A 22,227-nucleotide genomic window follows, 5' to 3' on the forward strand; every position below is an offset into this window, starting at 1 on the left:
ATTATATGGACAGGTTTCAGAGTACCAGCTGTGTTGGTCTGTATTCGCAAAAAGAAAAGGAGGACTTGTGGCACCTTAGAGACTAACAAATTTATTTGAGCATAAGCTTTTGTGAGCTACAGTGCAGTTTTAAGTCTTATTGACCTGTGGTGTGCTGTAGTAGTTATGCCCACCTCAAGCTTTCCAAAATCATGAGTCAGGCCCCTAAAACTCATGTGACTAGCTTTAAAACCAAAAGAAAAAGTAATATATGTCATGGTCTTTTTGTTTGCATTCTGGTTTGAGTTTTTGGGGGCTTTTTAGTTTAAAGAAGGTTGATTGAGAACTTCTATTCCCCTGTCTCGTAATACAAGAACAAGGGGGCATTCAATTAAACTAAAAGCTGGGAAATTCAAAACCAATGAAAGGAAATTCTTTTTCAACCAAGCATGATACAAATGTGAAACTTCTTACCACAGAAAGATACTGAGGCCAAAAACGTAACAAGATATAAAAAGGGACTGGATATTTAAATAGGTGTCCAGGATATGCAGTGTCATAATTAATTACCATATAATTTTTTGAAGGGATATTAAACCTTATGCTTCAGCTAAATCAATCTCTAACTATTGGAGATCAGGATGAGATCTATGTAGGAGGAAGACAGTCCCGCAACTGCCTGCTAGACTATTCTTACACCTTTCTCTGTAGCATCTTGTACCAGCCACTGTCAGAGACAGGATGTGGGCTAAACAGGCCTTGGGTCTGATCCATTCTGGAGATTCCTGTGTTCTTATGGGGTCATGTTTTCACACTATTCTTCCTAACCATGAAGGTAGAAATTTCCTTTCTGAATTAAATCTGATTCTCCCCTAATCACCTGCCTCCTGGAGCTAGATCTTTAAGAAAATCTTATGACCTCTAATACTTAAGAATTTGGCTTCAATCCTGAAATAATCCTTTGAAGGTTTTTGTGGTCATTAATTTTGACCACATGCTATTTAAAAAGGGAAGAGTTAGCACCACAGTGTGCGCTGCAGGCGGGCTCTTGTGCATCACTACCTCGCTCGGGTCACGTTGGTTGTGCAAAGTCACGTTGCATAACCCCAGAGCAATGGTGTGTTGTAGTCCCAAGGCTTGGCCAAGCCCCGCCCCGGACTACCCTACCCAGCAGGCAGCGCGGCGAAAGGGCGCGTCCGCCGCGACGCTTCGCCGCAGGGCCTGCTGGGAGCTGTAGTCCACGGGGAACTTCACTTCCCATCGTGCCGCGGGAGGCGGGGGGTCGCCGCGCAGGCGCGTTGCGCTCGGCGGGTACAGGGGGTTGCTGGGCTCTTTTGTTTGGCGGAGGGCGGATCGCGAGCGGCCAGGCCCGTGGCGCGGCGCCGACGGTTACGGTTCCCCGCCGACCTCCACCGCCTCAGCTCGGCCCGGCCGCCGCAGCGCGCAGCCCCCGCCCCCACGGCTCCGTTTCCCCCCGGGCATCGTTGGCGAGGCTGTGAAAAGTGAGCGGGGTCCCGGGGGGGGCGGGGACGGAGCCGCGGCGGGGGGCGCGGACGGGACAAGCTGCAGGGGCTGGGGGCGCGCGCTGGGTCTGGTGGGGGAGGGGGAGCTGCAGGAGGCGCGCGCGCTGGGACGGGGGTGGAGATAGGGAGGGGGAACCAGGGGGTGTCCTGAGAGTTGTGGTGAGGGGGAGCCAGGGGGGTGCTGGGACTGGGAGGGGGAGGGGAAGAAGCCAGGGGGCGCCAGGAGGTGGGGGGGGGAAAGTTGCAGGGGAGATTGAGGAACTAGGATTAAGCGAGGGTATGGAGCTGCGGGGGGGGGGTTTGTGGGGAGCTGGATTTGGGTGGGGAGGGGGAGCTGCAGGGGGTCCTTTTGTAGCTGGGATTGGGAGGGGGAAGGAGAGGTGCATTCGTGGTCTGCGGGGGAGCTGGGATTTGGGGGAGGGGAGCTACATGGGGAATCTGGGACTTGGTGGGGGGGGAGATGCGTGGAAACATTATAGAGCTAGGATTAGATGGGGGTGTGGCGCTTCAAGGGGGGACCATGGGGAGCTGGGATTGGGTGGGGAGGAGAGCTACATCAGAGGTCTTTGGGATTGTGGGGCTTGGAGGGGTGATGGGGGCGAGGATGTGTGCATGGGGGAAGATGGAGCGTCACAGAAGGGGGGACCTGGTCAGCAGCCTAGCGGTGGAGCTGCACCGGGGTGGGAGTTGTGTGGTTATAACGCCGCAGTAGGAGCTGTGGGAAAGGGAGTAAGATCCAGCTGCGCCATGACATCTCCAGAAGCTAGTTGTGGCAAAAGAGCTTCTACCCCAAGGAGGTCCTAGGGAATCCGGGGGGAGATAGAGCTTCACCAAGGGCTGTTTGATGGGGATGGTGGATATGGAACTTTTGGGGGGACAGAACAGAACAATAGTGGAAATGGGTCTTGAGGAAGGGACACGTAGAGATGGAGCTGCACTGAAGAGACAAAATGGGGGCACCGAACATGAAGCTGCATTCATAATGGGAACAATGGGGTGCAGGAGCTGAACCCAAGAGGGGGACCAGGGTAAGGGAAGATGAAGCTACACTGGGGGAGGTGAGGATGGGGCAGAGACCTGGTGTGGACCCCTGTTCAGCTCAAGAGTGCCATGGTTGGGGTGATAGTAAAACTGAAGGGGAGAGAATGAAACTATGGAGTTGAACCAGGAGTATTGGGGATATTTGAACAGGAGATGCTGGAGTTGCACTAGTGTGCCTAGTGAAGAGGAAGGTGTGGATGGAGCTGCACCAGGGGGACCTAGGGAAGCACTGAGATTTGTGCAGAGTTGGAGCTGCCCCAAAAGATCTTGTGTGTGTGTGTTTTGAAGGGGGGAGGGGAGAGTCCGGAGCTGATCCAAAAACTGGAGCTTGGTGAAGCTGTACCCAGGGTGTTAGCTGGGGAGGTGAGAGCTATCCTGGGGGCTTGGAGATGGTGGAATTGTGCTGGGAGTGTTGGGGACAGGGGAGCTGCAGATGAGAGGCATGTGTCCTGTGACTACAAAATCAAGTGGGTAAGATAGAGACTGCTAGGTTGTTCAGGTTCTAAATGTAAGTTTTATTAATTTAAAATAAAAATAGTTTTAAAAAACTTAACTAACTTAGAAAGATTCTATGAATCTTGGATTTGTTTGGATTAAACAGCCCCTGCCAGGTTTGCAAACCAAACATCACAGCCTTGTGTTAGTGCTAGGGAGCTGTGCAGTGAAACTGACTAGAAACAGACAAGACAGTCTAGTGTTTCACTGTCTTCCCAAAATGAAATGCAAGAATAACTAGCAGAGATTGCAAGTGAATAAAGGCAGTAACCAGTCTCCGTTTTCATGTGCTAGTAACACAGGCAAAAGGAGCATGTGTGTGCTGAAAAAAAGATTTCTATCCTGACACTGCCTTTCTGTGTCCTGAAAGCACTAGTGTTTGGAAAAAGTTGAGTAAAAAGGTGAATGTTTATGGGAAGGGAGGTTTGCATTGTCCTGCAGGCACTGGGCAGTTGGGAGTCTTATGCCATTTTGAGCAGCATCATCCCATGGTGACTTCTTTTAGATGTCTCCACATGCTAAATCTGTCTTTCTTACTCTAAAAATGAGTAATCAAGTCTGTGCCCTGCCTCTGGTAGCATTTCTCTGATTAGAGGAGAGAGTGTAAAAATACTTCTGTCTTCTCTCTGCTTCCTCCTCATGCAGATTGAACCTAGAAAGCCCAGCCACGCAGACAAGACTTTTCCTTAATCTCTTGTTCCCTTGTGCAGATTTCCGTAACTTCAGAGATACACTTCCCATGTGAGTTGTGAATGTAGTCATAGCTGAGAAGGACAGTCCATGCTCAGTCACTTATAGCTCTCCCAAATTCTCCATTGAGCTTTCATCTTGCTTCATCTCAGCCCAGGCTAATATTTCTGGAAAGTTTGAGTGAAAGTTGCTCAGGTTTGGAGGGTGGAAAACTTAATACACTTGTTCCCACTTCAAAAGAAATACACATGCTGTTTTTTCCTGGCAAATGCTGAATAAACTTGGCATCTTCATAGTCCTCAAAGAGGGGTGTGATCCTAACCAAATTTGGGAAGGGAAATTGGGGGAAATATTTTAAGTTACAGAGCATCAGAGTTGCACTTAACTCTTAATTCTCTGAGTCAGTGGAGTTAGACTGAGTGTATTCAAATGAAATAGATCTCTGGGTCCTCCTGTTATGCTGGCTTAGTCTTCTATCTTAAAGCTATTGAAGTCTTTACAAATGCATCTGACATACTAGAAGGACACTATGTAGAACTTACCTTCCTCTAAAGACTGCACATTCTGCAGCTAAAGAGGTTGATGCTCCATTCAGCACTTTTGTTTGCTTTTTCTCGGGCTTGTTTTATAATTCTCTCACTACCTGAATGCTGCTCTGCAGAAGGCCATGCAGTAACGTGTGTTCTCTGCTGTGTTGCCAGATTCTGGCTCTTACCCCTCTGTCTGCTATTCTTGTCGCAGTAAAGGAGGCTTTTGTATATACTTTGTGCTGGGCCTCTTTCCTTGTTGCCTTTTATTGGAGTTTGAATTCTTTTCAAGTGGTTTAATGTGTCTTGGATTTTCCCTTTAACTGCTGACGTGAAGCTCTTCTCTCTCTTTCCAGTGTTCTGCTTTATCCTTTATAAAGAATTCCACCTTATTCCAAATGCTGGTGTTTAAGATGGTCCAGTGACGGTTGGAATTGTTAGCATTTAAGTCCTTTTTGGTCTTGGGTCAGAAAATATCGTTAATGCAAAGTCGGCTGTTTTCCAGACAATAAGCAAAAGAGAACTGAAGGTGAATATTAGGAAGAACATCCTAAATGTGGGGTCTGCTTAGATTGGAATAGCCTAGCAATCAGCTTGGTCAGATGAGACCAATTTCCCCAGAAAAATAGGGGGGGATCTTGTACTGGCCATGGGGATGGGAAAAGTGAACTGGTATCTCTTCCAACTGTAACTTTGTGTGAATGACAGGTTTCAGAGTAGCAGCCGTGTTAGTCTGTATTCGCAAAAAGAAAAGGAGTACTTGTGGCACCTTAGAGACTAACAAATTTATTAGAGCATAAGCTTTCGTGAGCTACAGCTCACTTCATCGGATGCATCCGATGAAGTGAGCTGTAGCTCACGAAAGCTTATGCTCTAATAAATTTGTTAGTCTCTAAGGTGCCACAAGTACTCCTTTTCTTTTTGTGTGAATGAACATCATGCTGATATCTGTTTGCTTGACAACCGGGGAGATCAAAGAACCCTTAATTGGTGCATCACTCCTGACACGTAGGGGTGAAAATAGCTCAGTCTCAATGTCCATTCATTCCTCTCTGCAGAGACTGCCTATAAGGAAGCCAATTAGCACTTCTTGTGTCTGGTGCTGTGGTAACTTGTTTTCTGGTGCTGTGGACACTTGTTGGTTCATTAATTTCTGTGACTGCTGGCATACTCTAGGAGTCACCAAAGGATCTGTGCCATTAAAGTCAGAATCTCATTGGAAACAGCACAGCTTCTCAACAGCACTCCTTACTTTAGGGCTGGTCTACAGTAGAAAATTAGGTTGGCATAATTGTGTTGCTCAGGGATGTGAGAAATCCACACCCCTGGGCAGTGTGGTTAAACTGACCTGAGCCCCCATGTAGACAGCACTAGGTCAATGAAAGAATTCTTCCATTAATCTAACTACCGCCCCTTGGGGAGATGGATTACCTTTGCTGATGGGAGAACATGCCACTGTAGCATTTTAAATTTAGACAAGCCCTTTGTTTGATTACTCTTTGGGTAGTGCATGCTCAGAGTTTGTACCATCACTGGGGTCTTCAGCCTCTCCTCTCTCAAACTTCAACAGGGTCCGTTTTATTACAGCAAAAAACACTGATTTATTCATCTTTCAGAGTAGCGAGGACAATATATGCAATGTGTGTAGGAACAGATTGGAACTGGAAGCTGTAGCCAGGCCATGTATCTGCCCAGAGCATCCTACTGGATGCAGGCTGTTGAGAGCAACTCTGGCAAAGCCAGATGCAGTTTCTAGCATAGGAACTATTCCAGAAGGAACAGCCTCTTAGCATGCCATCCAGAACAGACCCTGCATATGAAAATCAGGGTTTGCCCTTGACACAAACCTCTTTGGAGCAAAGGGAGGTAAGGGGGCCTTTAACGGGATGGAGCATTGTCTCTCTGTGTGGCACAAACTTCATCATTTGAAAGCTGAATTTTTAGGCTCTAATCTCTGGGAGTTAGTTTCAAGTTTACCAAAACCAGTCTGAGAACCACAAAGATCTAATAAATGCACACACTAATGTTTGAACCTACTCACTTTGTGGATTTAAAAAAATAAAATGTTGCTGATAATTTGAATCCTCATAATTTGAAACAGGCAAGTATTTCTCTCCCAACAGCAGCTGGAGTCAGGAACAGACCCAAGACAGTTCAAAGCTCTAACAAGGGTACATGAAAGTCACCTTATGGCCTGGAGATTATATCCACTTACCTCTTGCTGATCAGTATGTTGTTGCTCCCTCCCTCATTTGGCAAATGTTGGCCCTTCCTTGCAGTGCTTGTGGCTTCTCCATCAAGTTGCCCTTGCTAGTCTTTTGCCCAGGAGCTGGATCACAGCAGCCTGACCTTTCCATAGTATAGTTCTCTGCCTCCCATGCTGCTTGCAATCTCAGGGATGTTAGAACCCATCACCATTCTCTGTTTTCTGGCTGTCCTCTTTTTTGCCCACTGTTCTTCACTGTCTCCTTATTTCTTTCGCTTTTTCTCCCCATCCCTCCTTGTTTCAGGGTCTCTGCAGGAGCAGTCACAGTGCTCCTTGACTAATAGCACAATCCACTGGCAATCTTCATAAAATCAGCTGTCTAGTGACTGTTCTCACAGTACAGAGTCCCCTGTCGCAGTTCAAAGTGAGGCTGCACCATGGTTTGGTCTCATCTGTGCTGGTCCAAAGCATGTTACATAGGAACTGTACTGTGTTTAATGCAGAATCCATGATCCAGTTGCCGTAGACAGGATCCTAGACGACAGAGCCAGTTGAATGATCTCCCTAGCTGAATATTAGATGCTTTATGAGAAACAAGCTCTGTCTCCAAGCATTAGCCACATCCTGCAGCATCTGTGACTGAAATTCATTAGACCCATGGTGAAAAAAGTAGGTCCCTTGCAGAGAGATACTGGCTCCCCAAGATCCAAACTGTATTCAAGTAGGTCAACTTCCTCCTCACTGGTTATATTGGGGGTGTGACGGGTTCCATCACAGAGATCCCCTTGGGACTGTCACCTGATGTGCTGAAATTACCTCTGAGCCGGTTTTCCCTGCCAGCTTGGGACTTCCAGAACCCTGTCTTGTTGAGCCATACAGCTAGCCTGCTGCAACGCAGACCCAGGTTCTGGTCCATGCCCCCAAAGCTGCAGACTAAACTGAAAACAGCTCAGCAGGTTACCTGCCTCCAGCACTCAGACACCCAGTTCCCAATGGGATCCAAACCCCAAATAAATCCATTTTACTCTGTATAAAGCTTATACAGGGTAAATTCATAACTTGTCCGCCCTCTATAACACTGATAGAGAGAGATGCACAGCTGTTTGCTCCCTCAGGTATTAATCACTTACTCTGGGTTTATTAATAAACAAAAGTGATTTTATTTAGTATAAAAGCTAGATTTAAGTGGTTTCAAGTAATAACAGACAGAACAAAGTCACCAAGCAAAATAAAGCAAAACCACGCAAGTCTAAGCTTAATACATTAAGAAACTCATTACAGGTAATAAATATCTCACCCTCAGAGATGTTCCAATAAGCTTCTTTCACAGACTAGAGTCTTTCCTAGTCTAGGCCCAATCCTTTCCCCTGATACAGTCCTTGTTAGTTCCAGCAGGCATCTCAGGTGGTAAGCACGGGTTTTCGCATGACTGGCAGCCCCCTTTGTCCTGCTACATCCCCTTTTATAGCTTTGGCACCAAGTGGGAATCTTTTGTCTCTCTGGATCCCCACCCTTCCTTCTAAATGGAAAAGTACCAGATTTAAGATGGATTCCAGTATCATGTGACAGGGTCACATGTCACTGTAAGACCCTTCCCCCCAGTCTCGATTCTTCCTGGGTTGGCCCACACCTACATAGGCAGGCTTGCAGGTAAATAAACCATTTACAACCAATTGTCCTAGTCAGTGGGAGCCATCAAGATTCTAAACCACCATCAGTGGCCCACAGTTTGCATAATTACAATAGGACCTCAGAGTTATACTTCATATTTCTAGCTTCAGATACAAGAATGATACATGCATACAAATAGGAGGAATGTATTCAGTATAACTTTTGTTATGATACATTACAAGAGATCTTTTGCATAAAGCATATTCCAGTTACATCTTAATTACACTCATAAGCATGTTTCAGAGTAGCAGCCGTGTTAGTCTATATTCGCAAAAAGAAAAGGTTTCAGAATAGCAGCCGTGTTAGAAAAGGAGTACTTGTGGCACCTTAGAGACTAGCTGTAGCTCACGAAAGCTTATGCTCAAATAAATGTTAGTCTCTAAGGTGCCACAAGTCCTCCTTTACTCATAAGCATATTTCCATAAAACATATGGAGTGCACTGTCACAGGGGGCTTTCCAGAAGTGGTGGCTGTCTCCCTCCAACCTTATCAGGTGCCCTTGCTGAGGCATGGAGCCTCTTGGAGTTCTCCTTTTACCAGCAGTGTCACAGACTATTCATTGCCTCCCTTCGTGGCACCTCTCTGCATTTTTGCTGTAGGGGATGGAGTATTACGCTCCTGCCTGAGAATCTGCTAGAGAATTCTAGAGCCTCTGCAAGTGAAACCTGAGCCCTCGGTTTCCTGCTGCATTGCTGGCTCCTTCTGGGGGATTAGATGTTGGTGGTCAGAGTCTGTGCATTGTTGTAGTGATGTGGTGCCAAGCAGCCTGGCCTCCATCAACAACAAGTCCACAGGCAACCCGGAGCCTTGCTGCTTTGGGTTTGCCTCTGTCTGGCATCTGATTAAAGACCCTGTCAGAGTGTATTTAAACCCAGGAGTTCAGAAGGCAGCAGCCTCATTTCTCTCTCCTGTTGTGTTTTTTCTAAGGTTGCTTTTTAAAATGGTGCTTCAGCTTTCCATCCATTCCTGACAAGTGAGACACTGAATGCCCTCGGCTCCCATTGGCCCCAGTCTGAGCTGGAGGGCTCAGCACCTTGCTGGGTCAGGCCTGAATACCCTGGCATTAAATCAGTGATTGAGCTGCATTTAATGTGGGATCCTTAATTGGGAGGCAGGAGTGCTTATCTGGAGGAAAGTCTTGTCTCTGTTAGTCACTTGCACCTAGGACCACTGTGGGAGAAATTGTCAGCACGCTGCCCATCTTGGGATTCTCCCCTCTTTTGTTTAATATGTTAGATGAATTTAGTTTTGACTAAAGGTGGAGACCGAAGCCCTGTGTCCACAACAGCACAGGCATAAGCAGAGCAAGCTGCCACCACACTAGTCTGTCCTCAACCCTGATCTGCAGGAGCCACCTGTAGTGGGAGAGGATAGTGCAATCTCCACAGCCAGTTCAATCTCTGATCCCACTGCTGAGGCTACCAACAAGGGGGCTGGTTAGTGCTAGTTGGGATTGGGGGAGGTGAAATTTGATTTGGGCAGAAGTTTTTGCACAGAGTTTATTAATCAAAAATGCAGTTTCTGGTGAGAAGTATTTGCAAGTTTGATGTAAATTCACCAAATAGTTTCAGCCACACCCTCTTTTCAGGATTTAGGCACTGTTCATAAAATATGGGCTGGGAGCGGGTGCCCTCCTATCTTTCAGCTCAGTGGTTAGGGTGCTCACTTATAATGTGGCAAACCTGGGTTCAGTTTCTCCTTCTGCCTGATGTGGAGAAGGGATTTGAACTCTGGTCTCCCAAGTTGCAGGAGAGTGCCCTAGTTACTGGGCTGTGGGATATCCTGATATGAATTTCTTTGTCTTCTCTTGAATCTGTTCCACTTTGTATCAACAGTCTTTGGAGTAGGGGGCTTGAGTTTGGGTCTCCCATGTACTAGGTGAGTGCCCTGACCACCAAGCTGTAGTCATTCTTGCCCCGCTGTAAGTCTTTGCTCCAGTGGCTATTTAATTATTTATACAAATTTGAACAGCTTCAATAGCAGAAATTGAGGGGTAGGGGGTGTCATCAGAATATTCCACAGCCCAGTGACTAGGGCACTCTCCTACAGTGTGGGAGAGCTAAATTCAAATCTCTTCTCCACATCAGGCAGAGGGGGGAATTAAACCTGGGTGTCTCACATCCCAGGTGGGTGCCTCAATCACTGTGCTAAATGTTAGAAGAAGGGCACCACCTCTTCCTCTGGCCATTGTGTGACTCTAGCCCTCTAAGAATACACAGAAAAAAGCATTTTGGGTTGAATGATGTTTGTTAGACCCAAATTGTATTTTTTTTTATTCACCAACACTTTTTGCAATGTTCAGAATGTTAGTTTACCGAGTATTTTCGGAAGTGCCAGCGAACCAAAAACTCAGTTGTTTGTCCAGCTCTACTTGTGACATGGGACACTTAGTCACTTGAAGCTGCATTGAGACCCCCTGACTGGCTCCAAGGTCACTGAACAGCAATCAGAGTAATGGCTTCACCTGGTCTGGATTCCCTTGCTAATCCTGTGAACGCCCTGCTCATAAATGGCACAGGGCTTTCAGCACTAAGGCAGATTGCCACCGAGGGGCAGGTGTCTAGGAATCTCCCCTGTCAGGAAATGACTGAGCTCTGAGGACGTCTGAAGCCCAGACTGTGTGGAAGGGGTTTCCTGATGCCTCTGTCCAGAGCAGGGCACAAAGGGAAGGTTGCCTGTTATGTGCAGGTCATTTGGATTTAAAGTCTGTCTTTCAGCAAAACCCAGCTCCAGCAGAAGGCCCCTGCGGTGCAGGCATGGAGCACTGAGTGTCAAGTGAATAGTCCAGAATTGAGAAGCTGGTGGAACTTGCATGCTGAGATCAGTTTGAGAGATGCAGTCACAGGGTCCAAGACGCAGATAAACATGAATTACAGCATCTGCCAAAGGGAGAAGCCCTCAGAGGCCCTGCCTTTCCAAGCCCCTCACTGCACTTAAAGCATCTAGAAGAGAAAAAATAGGGAGTCCCAGCAGGGTGCCTTCTCTAGGAGAGATGACTTTTGGTGAGTCTGAATTACAGTACCCATAATGAGATCTGTTTGGCCCATGCCTGTGCCTCCCACTTCAGAGAGTCTTGTCAATTGAAGAAGAGCTCTGTGTGGCTCAAAAGCTTGTCTCTTTTGGTCCAATAAAAGATATTACCTCACCCACCTTGTCTCTTGTCAATTGCATGACAGCTGTGCAGCCTTGAACAGTGTGGAATTGTACCCATCTCTCTTGAATGTTGGGGTTCAAAAACCATTATTTAGCTGTTGAACCATCTCCCTCAGTGCAGAGGGATGACCCACAGGCTACAAGAATCTCTTTTAATTTTCTGCTTTTCAAGCTAACCCAAACTTGCAAAATTTTTGCCAGCTGAAGTTTCTCACATGCAACTCAAAATGGCTTCAGCTGGAAAAAATTGTCTCTTGACAGGGGACATGTCTGACCTGCTCTGTAGTCATTTGCTTGGCAAGTTTCCTTTCATCAGGACTGTTCAGAAATTGTTCCCTGGCATTTAGGCTGCAAAAACTCTGGCCAGCTACACACACTGTTCTGGTTGATTAGAAAAGAACAATTACTGCCGGAAGCATGATCTAGTGGTAAAGATACAGGACTGGGAGTCAAGAGATCTGCATTCTCCCAGCTCTGCAACAGGATTGCTGTGACATGCAGGACAGGTAACTTCACCTCTTTGTGCCTCTCTTCCCCATCTGTGATGTGGGAATAATAATGCCTATCTCCCTCACACAGTATTAGTGACCAAAGACTGACTGACTTTAGCTTTCTGACCTCCTCTCCCAACAATGCAGATCTACCTACCCCGCAGTTAATACTGGGGGCATCCACCGTGTCAGCTGGACCATGCAGCCCTGGTGTAATGCTAGAATGTGAGTGCAGCTAATAACTGGGACCAAGTATCCTTGGTGGCTCAGAATTCCACTGATTGCTCATTCCAGAAATGCCTGTATTGCAGGGAGTATAGAGGCTGGGTTATCAGGGGGCCTTTCCACTCTAGGAGTCCAGATCTCTGTTGGGGGAGTCTTGATTCCTGGGAATGGTGGGGAGAGGTCCCTACTGTGTGAGTTGCAGCACTGAGACCCAGTGTGAGCTGGAGGTGTTTGTGGGGCTGTGGTACTCTTATGTTCCCTGTGTATCGTGTCAGTTAGGAGAGCAATTTGGCTCGCTAGCAGGGTCAGACTGACGCTTGGCATGGGTGTGCCTTGCTCGCTGCAGGCTTTCCTGGTGTGGAGAGGAAACAGAAGCCAGAATATCTGCCCATTATTACATTCCCTTTACTGATGAGGAAACTGCATCAAAGGAACTAGCTGGAGGCCACACAGTGAACCAGTATCTTTTCCTCCCATGCTCTCTTCACCGCTTCCTAATAGTCACTGGATTTAAACGGAGAAGCTATTACTGAAACTACTGGTGCAGATGGGTGACACCCATATCTTGGGTAGGGGAGCTATTTCCCAGGGTGTGCATGAGCTAGTCCCCTCCCTGTTGCGTATAATAAATGACGGGGTAGTTGATTATCAGGGAATGTGGCTTGAGATTACCTTGGAGAAGAAGCAATTCTGTTATCTGCTATGTGCTGTTCTCCTACTACTACATTGTTTGGAAATGCTTTACGCAGCACAGAGTTTTGCAAAAATGGAGTTGAATTAAGTAGATGAAGGGAGGAAGGCTGGTCATATGAATAAGGCAAACATAAAGAACGGCCAGCTGGGTCAGACCAAAGGTCCATCTAGCCCAGTGTCCTGTCTTCCCACAGGGGCCAATGCCAGGCACTGGAGTCAGGTGACCTGGGTTCTGTTTCTGGCTCTGCCACAGACTCCCTGTGTGACCTTGGGCAAATCGCTTAGTCCCTGTGCCTCAGTTTCCCATTAGTAAAATGGGGATATTTCCCTGCCCCACGGGTGGGTTTTGAAGATAAATTTAGTAATGTCAAAGTGGGGGGCAGGGAATATAAATTCCTAGATAGGAGAATAAAATGAAGCAAGATGAGGGAGGCCATTTCACAAAAAGGCAGATTTTGGGGGTCAGTAGTGAGAATGGAGCAGGGATATCCCGAGTGTGGGCACTTTGTAAGGCAGAAAACTCAGAGCGCTATGCAGATGGGGACTGGGACACTGCTCCACACACAAGCTGGTATGGTGGCAGGTACCATGAGGTCAGGGAATTGGGCGGCGGTGTGTGTGTTGCAGAGATCCCATAGGGCCTTGAAGGTGATGGGAAGCTTGAATTTGATAGAATAAGAGATGGAAACTGAGGGCTGGGGGGCATACGGACTGTTCCGCGTGGAGAGGAAGCTGGATCTACATGTATCTGTTTAATAGCATTATCCAATGGGAAGCATCTGATTTTAGATGAGCCAGATTATTCTGCCGGTCAATCTCGCTCCAACTCTTTGAGGCTTTTGTATATGTGTTTCGTTTTCTCTTTTAGAAGGCAGCATTAGTGTCCTGGGCTCTGCCTCCTTGTATTGCAGCTTTCCCCACCCTGACGTACGTGTGTGTGTGTGTGTCTCCCCACTTCAGCAGCGTCGCCCTTAAGCTGAAAAACTGGCCAGCACAATGGGAAAAAAGCAGAACAAGAAGAAAGTGGAGGAGGTCTTAGAGGAAGAAGAGGAGGAATATGTGGTGGAGAAAGTCCTAGACCGGCGAGTGGTGAAAGGCAAAGTGGAGTATCTGCTGAAGTGGAAAGGCTTCTCAGAGTAAGTGGAGAGGTTGCATCCCAGTCTGTGATCCCTCCTTGTGCTGACAGTGGTTAGGGTGTCAGTCTGGGGCTTGGAAGACCCGGGTTCATTTCCCTGCTCCAGTACAGACTCCCTGTGTGACCTTGGGCAAGTCACGTAGCCTCTTTTTGCATCAGTTCCCCATGTATAAAATGGGGATAATTGCCCTGCCCTGCTTTGTAGGGGGGTGGTGATGATTAAGATATTCAACTACGGTGAGAGAGTGCCAGTCCGACTGGGGGAGCAAGAATGTCCCACTTCCTTTCTCCATGAGGAATGGGCTGTTCACAGGCCATGGCAGTCCCCAGCTCTTCCTTTCTTTCTGATCTGGATGGTCAATCCAGTTCGGTGTACATGGGAGGAGAGGGCGAGACATTGCCTTAAAGGATTCCCCTTCCTGTCCCTACAGAGCCAAGTCTGAACTTTTGAGTGAAGTGCATATGGGCTGGTATAGAAATGGGTCACACATACCCATCAGGGCAAATCTGTGAGAGGCTTCAGCTTCTACAATTCAGCTTCCTCCCTTCCAGATCAGGGTACCCAGAACACAGCCAGGATGTAGACAACTAAGGCTCTGGTAGCATCTCCATGGCCCTGGGTCCAGAGCGTCCCTTCACTGACTCTAACCCCCTGGCCTGAGCCACAGGCTGTGGTAGTGAGAGCAAGCTGTCTCCTTTGATTTCAGTGAGGATAACACGTGGGAGCCGGAGGAGAATCTCGACTGCCCCGACCTCATTGCAGAGTTTCTCCAGTCCCAGAAAACCGCACACGAGAGTGAGAAATCGGAGGGGAGCAAACGCAAAGCTGAATCTGACACAGAGGACAGAGGGGAGGAGAGCAAACCAAAGAAGAAAAAGGAAGAGGTGAGGCAGGACTACTAGAGGAGAACCTTCCCATCCCCTATCCATGAAGACTTGTTCCTGGATTCATCACTAGTGTGTAGTAGTTAGAGCCGAGGACAGGGAGCCAGGCCCCTCAGGTTCTATTTGCAGCCCTGCTGCTGACAGCCTGTGACTCGCCCTGCCACTTTCCTGCTGTAAATTGGAGATGATAATAGTCACCTACCCCACAGAGAGGCTAATTGTGTCTGTGAGGTGCTTTAAAATCCTTACGTGAGCAAAAACATCCTTTCTCATTTCCCTGTCTCTGTTGGCTTGACGACAGTTAGAGATCAAGCCTCCCCTTCTGAGCCAGCGGCCAGCTGATAAATCTGGGGCAGCGTTTAGGGCTAAGCTGAAGTGCCCTCCTGGGATGGTGGGCAAAGTCCACCACAGCAGTGAAGCGCCTCCCACTGACCTCAGGTCATCACTGACTACAGGGGATAAAAAAATGCACAACGGGGACAGTGGTGCAGGTTATTAGGTCAAAACAAGGGAACGAGAGGGAGCACAGAGCAGAGAACCCTGGACAGTTTCCCCTGCCCCCAAAGGGTTGGTGGACTCTGCGGACCAGAGAAGGGCCCCACTGTCCCAGACAACGCCCCCAGTCTGGCTTCATTCATCAGCTCAGGAGGAGGGACATCTTGGCTGGTGCCAGGAGGAAGCTGGCTAGCAAGGTCTCAGAGCTTTGTGGGACCCCAGCCCTGGAGATCAGGTCCTTTGTTCCACATCATGGGCCGCAAGTAGGTAAGCATCACTGCTGCACCTCAGACCTGACCTGGCAGGATCCCCTCGTGGTGCTAGGAGAGTTCAGCTTTCACAGCCCATTCGGTTTTCTGCAGACACAGGCCTGAGGCGCAACAAGTCTTAGTCTCACGTGCTCCCCCCCCCCGCCCCCCTCCGACAGCAAGTAGAAACTTCCCTCTTTGTCTTTCAGTCGGAGAAACCACGAGGCTTTGCCCGGGGGTTTGAACCTGAGCGGATTATCGGCGCCACAGATTCCAGCGGGGAGCTCATGTTCCTGATGAAATGGTGAGTGTGTCTGTGTCAGTCACTTTCTTCACTTACTCTGTGCCAGAGAGGCAAGGAGCTGCACCTCAGGAGTCTCTGCTCGCTGGCCTGAAATCTCTCGTGGTGGCGCTGCCGCCTGACTTGACCCTCGGCGCTGAGGCTAACGTGGATTTGCTGCCAACAGGTAGGACCCTTGGGATTCTGGGATTCTTAAGATCTCTGCCACAGGCATAAGCTTGGGGAGAGGAGGGTATGGCTTGATGGTGCTGGCCTCCAGTTCTGCGTCGGGAATAGAGCCACATCGGACACAGCTTCCCCTGTCGGCTGTGCCAAACAGGGTTGGGCCACTGGGGCAGGGGGAAATCTAGGTCTGTTCAGCCCCAGCTGTGGCCAGAGGTGGGAGCTACTTGTCTTGCTTGGTGTTGCATACTGCAGATGAGATGGGGGGGCGGGGCTGCAGCTTTGACCCCTGCTCCCCACAGTCCCCTACAAACCAACAGCTGAGTCCAGGCTTACACCTGAACTCGTTTGGTGGGCTTCTTGCATCTCGGCCATTTGGAGCGTTGCTTGGAAAACTCATCTGGCCGAGGCCTTCCTTACCTGCTGCCTCTTGGGTTACTCTAGTGACACCTGTTTCCAACCCCCTGTAGGAAGAATTCTGATGAGGCTGACCTGGTCCCTGCAAAGGAAGCCAACATCAAGTGCCCCCAGGTGGTCATCTCATTCTATGAGGAGAGACTGACATGGCACTCTTACCCCTCAGAAGACGATGACAAGAAAGAGGACAAGAACTAACCCACACCTGCTCTGGCCAATCTTTGTATCAAGATCAGACTGTGGGTTGGAGCGACAGTGAGAGAATGCAGCTCTACTTAGCGGAGAGGTGGCTTGAGAAGATGCCCTTTGAAGAGGCAGTATGATGTCTGTGCCCTGCAGCTGCCCGACTGTTCTGTGCAGCCCCATGCCAGTGTCCAGCTTCAAACCAGCCTGACATGGGGGGGGGAGGAGACGTGTTTCAAGGCTGTCTGTTCTGCAGCTTTCTGGAGAGGAAGTGAAAGCCCCTTCCACGAAGAACTATCGCTGGTGCTGGATAGGCTGGGGAAAGGGAGAGCAGATGGATACTGCTTGTTCTTCAAAGACCATCTCAGCAACCCACAGCCTTCTTCCCAATAGTGTTAACTCTGCATTTTTACAACGTAGCATGTGTGTAGGTTTTTTTCTTTTTGCTATTACTGGTGTATCACTTTGAGGGATGGGGGTGGGTCTTTTTAACGGGGGGGAGGGAAAACGGTTGACAGTGTTCCAGATCCATGACCAGAATCCTTTTTTATAAACATCTTTATTAACTTAAACCCCCAAGTATCGGTAATAGGACTAGGGGGAGGGACAATGGTATGAGACTGAAGCTGTGAATGTCCAAATCCCCTAGAGCAATGTTATTGGGAGCGAAGCGGGGGGGAGGCAGGAGGCACCGGCAAAGATGCAAGCCTGTAATAAGTAGTGTCTCCAAACAGAACTGACTTGTGCATTGTAAGTGAGAGGGTGGGGAATGGGGAGGGAATGGATAACCCCTTAAAAGCCTTCTACCCCCTTTGCGTTAAGGTGCTATTTTGTGAAATTAGGGAAATAGAAAGTTCTGATTTCTATTTGATTTCATTTCAACCCCAATTGGATTCTGTCCAGCTGGCAGCATTGGGAACCCCTTTATTCTCTGTATGTATGTATGTATGTATGTGATAACATGTTCCTCCCTGTTTTTAATCCTATTAGTGTAATGTGAGAGGGAGGTGAAATCATTTCAAAATCCTCCCCTAACAAGTGATTTGTTTTTCAGGCCCAAACTTCAGCACTGGAGCCAGCTCTTGCTCTGCTGAAATTTTTTTAATCAAACGGATTTATTAAAAATACTGAAATATTTAATGTCTGGAGTCATGAGCTCTACAGGCTCCTGGCACCTCCTTGTAGGGTGATATGTATCTAGAACTGCATTGTACAAACCTTTTTTTAAAAGCATGTGTTTAGGTTTCTGTGAAAACATTGTTTAAATGTAAAGTAAGTGTTTGGATTTTAACTTCATACCAGGCTCTGTCCGTTTTTTGTCTCAATAAAATTTTAGATTTATAATCCCGATTTTAACTTTTTCTCTCTTTAACTTGCTCCCTTCTGCAGCTGTTGTTGTGTGAGTCGATCGCAAGGCATAGAGCAGTTAATGGAGAGGAGTTAACATGTTGCTGCAGATGTCCACTCTCAACAGCACTGGATCACTGACGCAGCATGGGTGATAGGCCCGTGCATTTGTGAATTAGGTGGCTACAGAGGCAGGAATTTCAGAGCAGGCAGCAGCCTATTTATTTTGACTTCCCATCTGAAGAGAGCAAGTATTTTGGAGGTTAGTGTCTAGTGCAAGTTCCTGAGTCAAATCTCCTAGGGTTCTAGTAACCCTGGTTCTGATAATCACTGGCCAGAGACTGCTGGGTCTGAACGCAATTTGCACCAGTGGAACTTACCCTGGCTTGAAGTTTGTGTGTATATAATGCCACACTTTCACATGCTCTTCCCCACTTAAGTGACTTGCCCAAGATAGCCAAGCAATCAGAGGGAAAGTGCAGCACAACTGTGGAATGGGTGTGATGAGACTTCCTTCATGTTTAAAGTACTCTAGGATTCTGTGCAATGAGTGCAGAGTGTGGTCAGCTGTCTTGCCTGCAGCAGTGGGTTTTATAAAGCTCTCTTAATGGCTCCAGGGCCTTGGGTCCCAGGAACACCAAAACAGAAGGTCAGACCTTCAAACCTCACTCACTCCTGTGCCAACCTTTCAGGAGTGACAGAATGCTGCAAGCTGGCAAGAATGAACACGCAAACCAACGGTACTGCATCACGAAATGTACCGTGGCTGGTTTGTTTCAGCCAACTAACGCATCCTGGCATAATAGGAAATGTTGCATATTCTGAAACCTGAGTAATTCAGACAGCTGCAGCCCTGGGTCAGCAGGGTTTGGAGTTCTGCAGTTAGGGCAAGAGGAACTAGTGAGATTCTCATCTGTTCATGGCCAGTGAAATCAGGGTCAGCCAATCAGAGTGCTGGTGCTTAGTGAAACAAAACTGCAGCCAATACAATCCAGCTTATTTGTAAACGTGCACTCTGTACCCAGCAGTAAATGACATTACGGCCTCTGCTGGGGCAGTTGAGGATGTTAAACCTGCATCAGTGTCCAGCTAATTGAACGTAATAAGGCTTGGATCCCATAGGTGGTTCTGGTGATATAAATCGCAGCAGCTAGCTGAAGAGGTTTTAGTGTAGTCAAGACCCCAGGGATGGAACTGCAGCTTAACAGGTAGTGTCTGGCTTTCCTCCTAACAGTGTTAATGCTGCACACATGGGGGGAGCTGCATTGAGTGGCTGGAACAGGGCTGGGACTAGGGGTTGGTGAGCTAGGTTCTATTCCCAGCACTGCCACACCTCCTGCTGCCTTAGTTTCTCCATGTGTGAAGCTAATCCTCCACCATTGTAAAGCCTCATAGAGGCATAGAGCAGGACTCTTCCCTGGGCTGTCTTGAGTGGTGCCCCTCTCTGCTCCTGGCAACAGACTGGTGTGCTCCCTGCCTAGAAGTCTCATTAGGAGTGGGGCTTTGATGGACCCTGACAGGGGAACAGTAGCTATTTCCTTGGCAGGCTCCAGCCACAGTCCTTTCACCAGAGCCTGCATGTCTGGGAAAAGCAAGGGGCTGCCCTCTCTTGTCAGGTGCTTAATGACACTGTTAGTGTTGAACTGATTGACCCCAGTGGTGAATAACAACAGAACAGCCTGATGCTCCTTAGAAATTATGTTCTCATAGAAACTGAATTGTCAGTGGAGAAATACTTCCTGCTTTTGAAAACAAAGGTCTGAGCAGTAGGGAGGCAGCTTGAACCATGGCACGCCATACAGGAATGAGGTAAAAGCAGCAATGGAGGTAGGTGTTTAAGCCCCTTCCCCTCTACCTCTGGTAAGAGGCCAGAGCCTGGCTGCCCAAAGCGAGACATGACAGCTTTGGGCAGGGAGCCCAGAAGTAAATGGCTCTGTCAGGCTAATTTTCCTCTGACTTGCTGCTTTGCAACTGCATGGGTTTTGAGGCAACCAAATTTTTTTTTGTTTTTTCCACTTGTCTGGCCTGCCAGCTGGGCAGGCTGGGAAACTCTGACTCCAAATTTCAATTGCAGGATCAGACACAAAGGTGGAAAAGACCCTCTTAGAACAGATTCCTTCCTGACTATATTCTGCTGGAAATCAGCATGATCAGTGGTTAAAGCAAGACTCAGGTTCTCCCCCCTTGCTCTGTGGCCTCAAGGAAGTTAATGAATCAATCTGGCCCTTAACACAAAAAATGGGAGAAAATATTCCTTTCTGGGCCAGGCTTTATTAACTGTTTGAGCTTTGAGAGCCTTTGCTGAAAGGTCCTATCACAATGCAAATGTTGGCTGTTGTAAAATGAAATCCAGGAAACATCGCTGGAGTAAGATGTGCTCCGAGCACTAGGACATTGTAGCTATCTTAACTCAACAGCACTCTGTATGTGGTCAGTTTCATGGTTTCCCTCCCCCGTATAGTCAAGGGGGCCAACTCACACACCTGGTCAACTTTCCTCATGTGAGCAGTTGCAGGAGCAAGGTGGGAATCTGTTTCCTCTGCTTACTGCTCACACCAACAGGGAGAAAGTTTGGAAAAACCTTGTAAAACAATTAACATTTTCAGGGTGTCTCAGCACCATATGCAACCTCTAAAAATACTTTGAATTGACTAGATATCACATGAGTGGTGTCCATTTTGAGTAAACCCCCAAGAAGCATTAGCCCCAGGGGAAAGTAAAATTTACAATGCAAAACTGCCAAAACTAAAAATCCTATTTAAAACAAAAAAAACAACTAGCTGCCTTCCTTTTTGCAATTCAGCTTGGAGTGAAGCTGGACTGCTCAGGGTCACATACTAGCAGCAAGACTGTTTCTAGTCCTGTAAAGGGAGGTTTAAATCCTGTGAAGAAACCCATGTCTTCTCAGGAAAACACTTCTATTTATAGTATATAAAATCCCCATTTTCCTAAATGGAAAGAGGGGCTATTCCAATGGATGCACTAAGTAAAAAACATTTGCAGATCTCACACATTCATTTGCTTTAAAGGCCCTATTCTGCCTTAAGTATCAATAAATTCTACAGCGAACTGGCTAAAAAAAAATATTAGGGCAGGAACCACTTTGGCCCATAGGTATAAATCCATAATAGGAGCTACAGGAAACATTTCAGGGCCCTTCCTGCAGGTTGTAGTCACTACTAGAGATTGAAGCCAATTTTCCTTACCCAGGCTTTAATACCTGAGCTTAATCACATTTTTAAAAAACTAGTTTGTGTTCCTAGTGATGTGCGCTTTGAGAAAAACAGCTGTCAGTTTCACTTTTGTTTATAGCACATTTCCTTAGCAAAATCCTGCGGAGGAATGTTAATTAAACCCAACCACTAGTACTATTTTCAGGGGGATTTAAGTTTAGTGAAAGCATTTTTAGTATGGTTTGAACTTTGAAATGCAGAGTTTTGGCCTATAGGTTACGGTCCCTTTAATGAACAGCCATTTATTCTCTCATAACCAGGGGGAAATTGCTATATTATGGTAATTTTTGAAATGCACTTTATTTTCATAAGTAATTTTGGGGGTTTAGAAACAGGATGACCATGAGCTTTCAAGGGAGGCTGGGCTCCAATTAACCTGTGTCTAATGTGCAGGATGCTTGAGTCTGATTTCAGCTTTGGCAGCCCTGTTTCCTCATCTGTAAAGTGCTGTAGGATTCTGGGACGAGAGAGAGGTATTGCTAGAGGAGGTAAGTAGAAGTAGAGAGCTTATAGCAGGCCCAAGCCTCTACTCTCTCTGTAAGAAGTGGGGTTTTTACTCACAAAAGCTTATGCTCTAAATTTGTTAGTCTATAAGGTGCCACTGGACTCCTTGTTGTTTTTGTGGATACAGACTAACACAGCTACCCCCTGATACTTGTAAGAATAACAGATCCCTAAGCCTGGGGGGAGACGCCACTGCCACCAGGATTGCCTCAGAGCTCCTCCTCCTACTTGCAAAGCTTCTGGCACAGGAGCAGCTCATCTTTAAGGGAAATACTGCAGAATGGGCTGGGCCCAGAGCCCCTTTACTCCCCTCTGAGCAATGGGCTGCAGGTTAAGGTACTGAGCTGGGCCTCAGGAGGTGGGTTCAATTTCCAGGTCTGCTACAGCCTCCTTAGACCTTGGCCAAGTCACTTCATCCTCTAAAGCAGGAATGATTACTTCCTTTCTCTCACTGTTTATTTTGGAAGCTCTTTGGGGCAGAGTCTATCAAAGAGGCCAGATTTTCAGACGACAAGATGGAATAGCTTCATTCATATCTTAGAATATCAGAGTTGGAAGGGACCTCAGGAGGTCACCTAGTCCAACCCCCTGCTCAAAGCAGGACCAGTCCCCAATTTTTGCCC

At 47.6% G+C, this 22,227-nt stretch overlaps 1 protein-coding gene across 1 annotated transcript; it reads left to right on the forward strand.

Annotated features, from left to right (window-relative positions):
• Window positions 1-1,111: 1,111 nt before the first annotated feature.
• Window positions 1,112-17,864, forward strand: CBX1 (chromobox 1). Its single transcript, XM_038385221.2, has 5 exons — window positions 1,112-1,481; window positions 13,655-13,830; window positions 14,537-14,714; window positions 15,667-15,761; window positions 16,391-17,864. Exons 2-5 carry the CDS (start codon window positions 13,691-13,693, stop codon window positions 16,533-16,535), a joined length of 558 nt encoding a protein of 185 aa, XP_038241149.1. The 5' UTR covers window positions 1,112-1,481; window positions 13,655-13,690; the 3' UTR covers window positions 16,536-17,864.
• Window positions 17,865-22,227: the final 4,363 nt, after the last annotated feature.

This window comes from Dermochelys coriacea, chromosome 27, assembly GCF_009764565.3.
Source record: "Dermochelys coriacea isolate rDerCor1 chromosome 27, rDerCor1.pri.v4, whole genome shotgun sequence".
Taxonomy (NCBI): Eukaryota; Metazoa; Chordata; order Testudines; family Dermochelyidae; genus Dermochelys; species Dermochelys coriacea.

Bases quoted from the DNA above. Each gene is read 5' to 3' on its own strand.
- CBX1 (XM_038385221.2), top strand. From the start codon at position 13,691: ATGGGAAAAAAGCAGAACAAGAAGAAAGTGGAGGAGGTCTTAGAGGAA. The intron at 13,831-14,536 runs GTAAGTGGAGAG...CTTTGATTTCAG, and splicing joins AAGTGGAAAGGCTTCTCAGA to TGAGGATAACACGTGGGAGC. The intron at 14,715-15,666 runs GTGAGGCAGGAC...TTTGTCTTTCAG, and splicing joins CAAAGAAGAAAAAGGAAGAG to TCGGAGAAACCACGAGGCTT.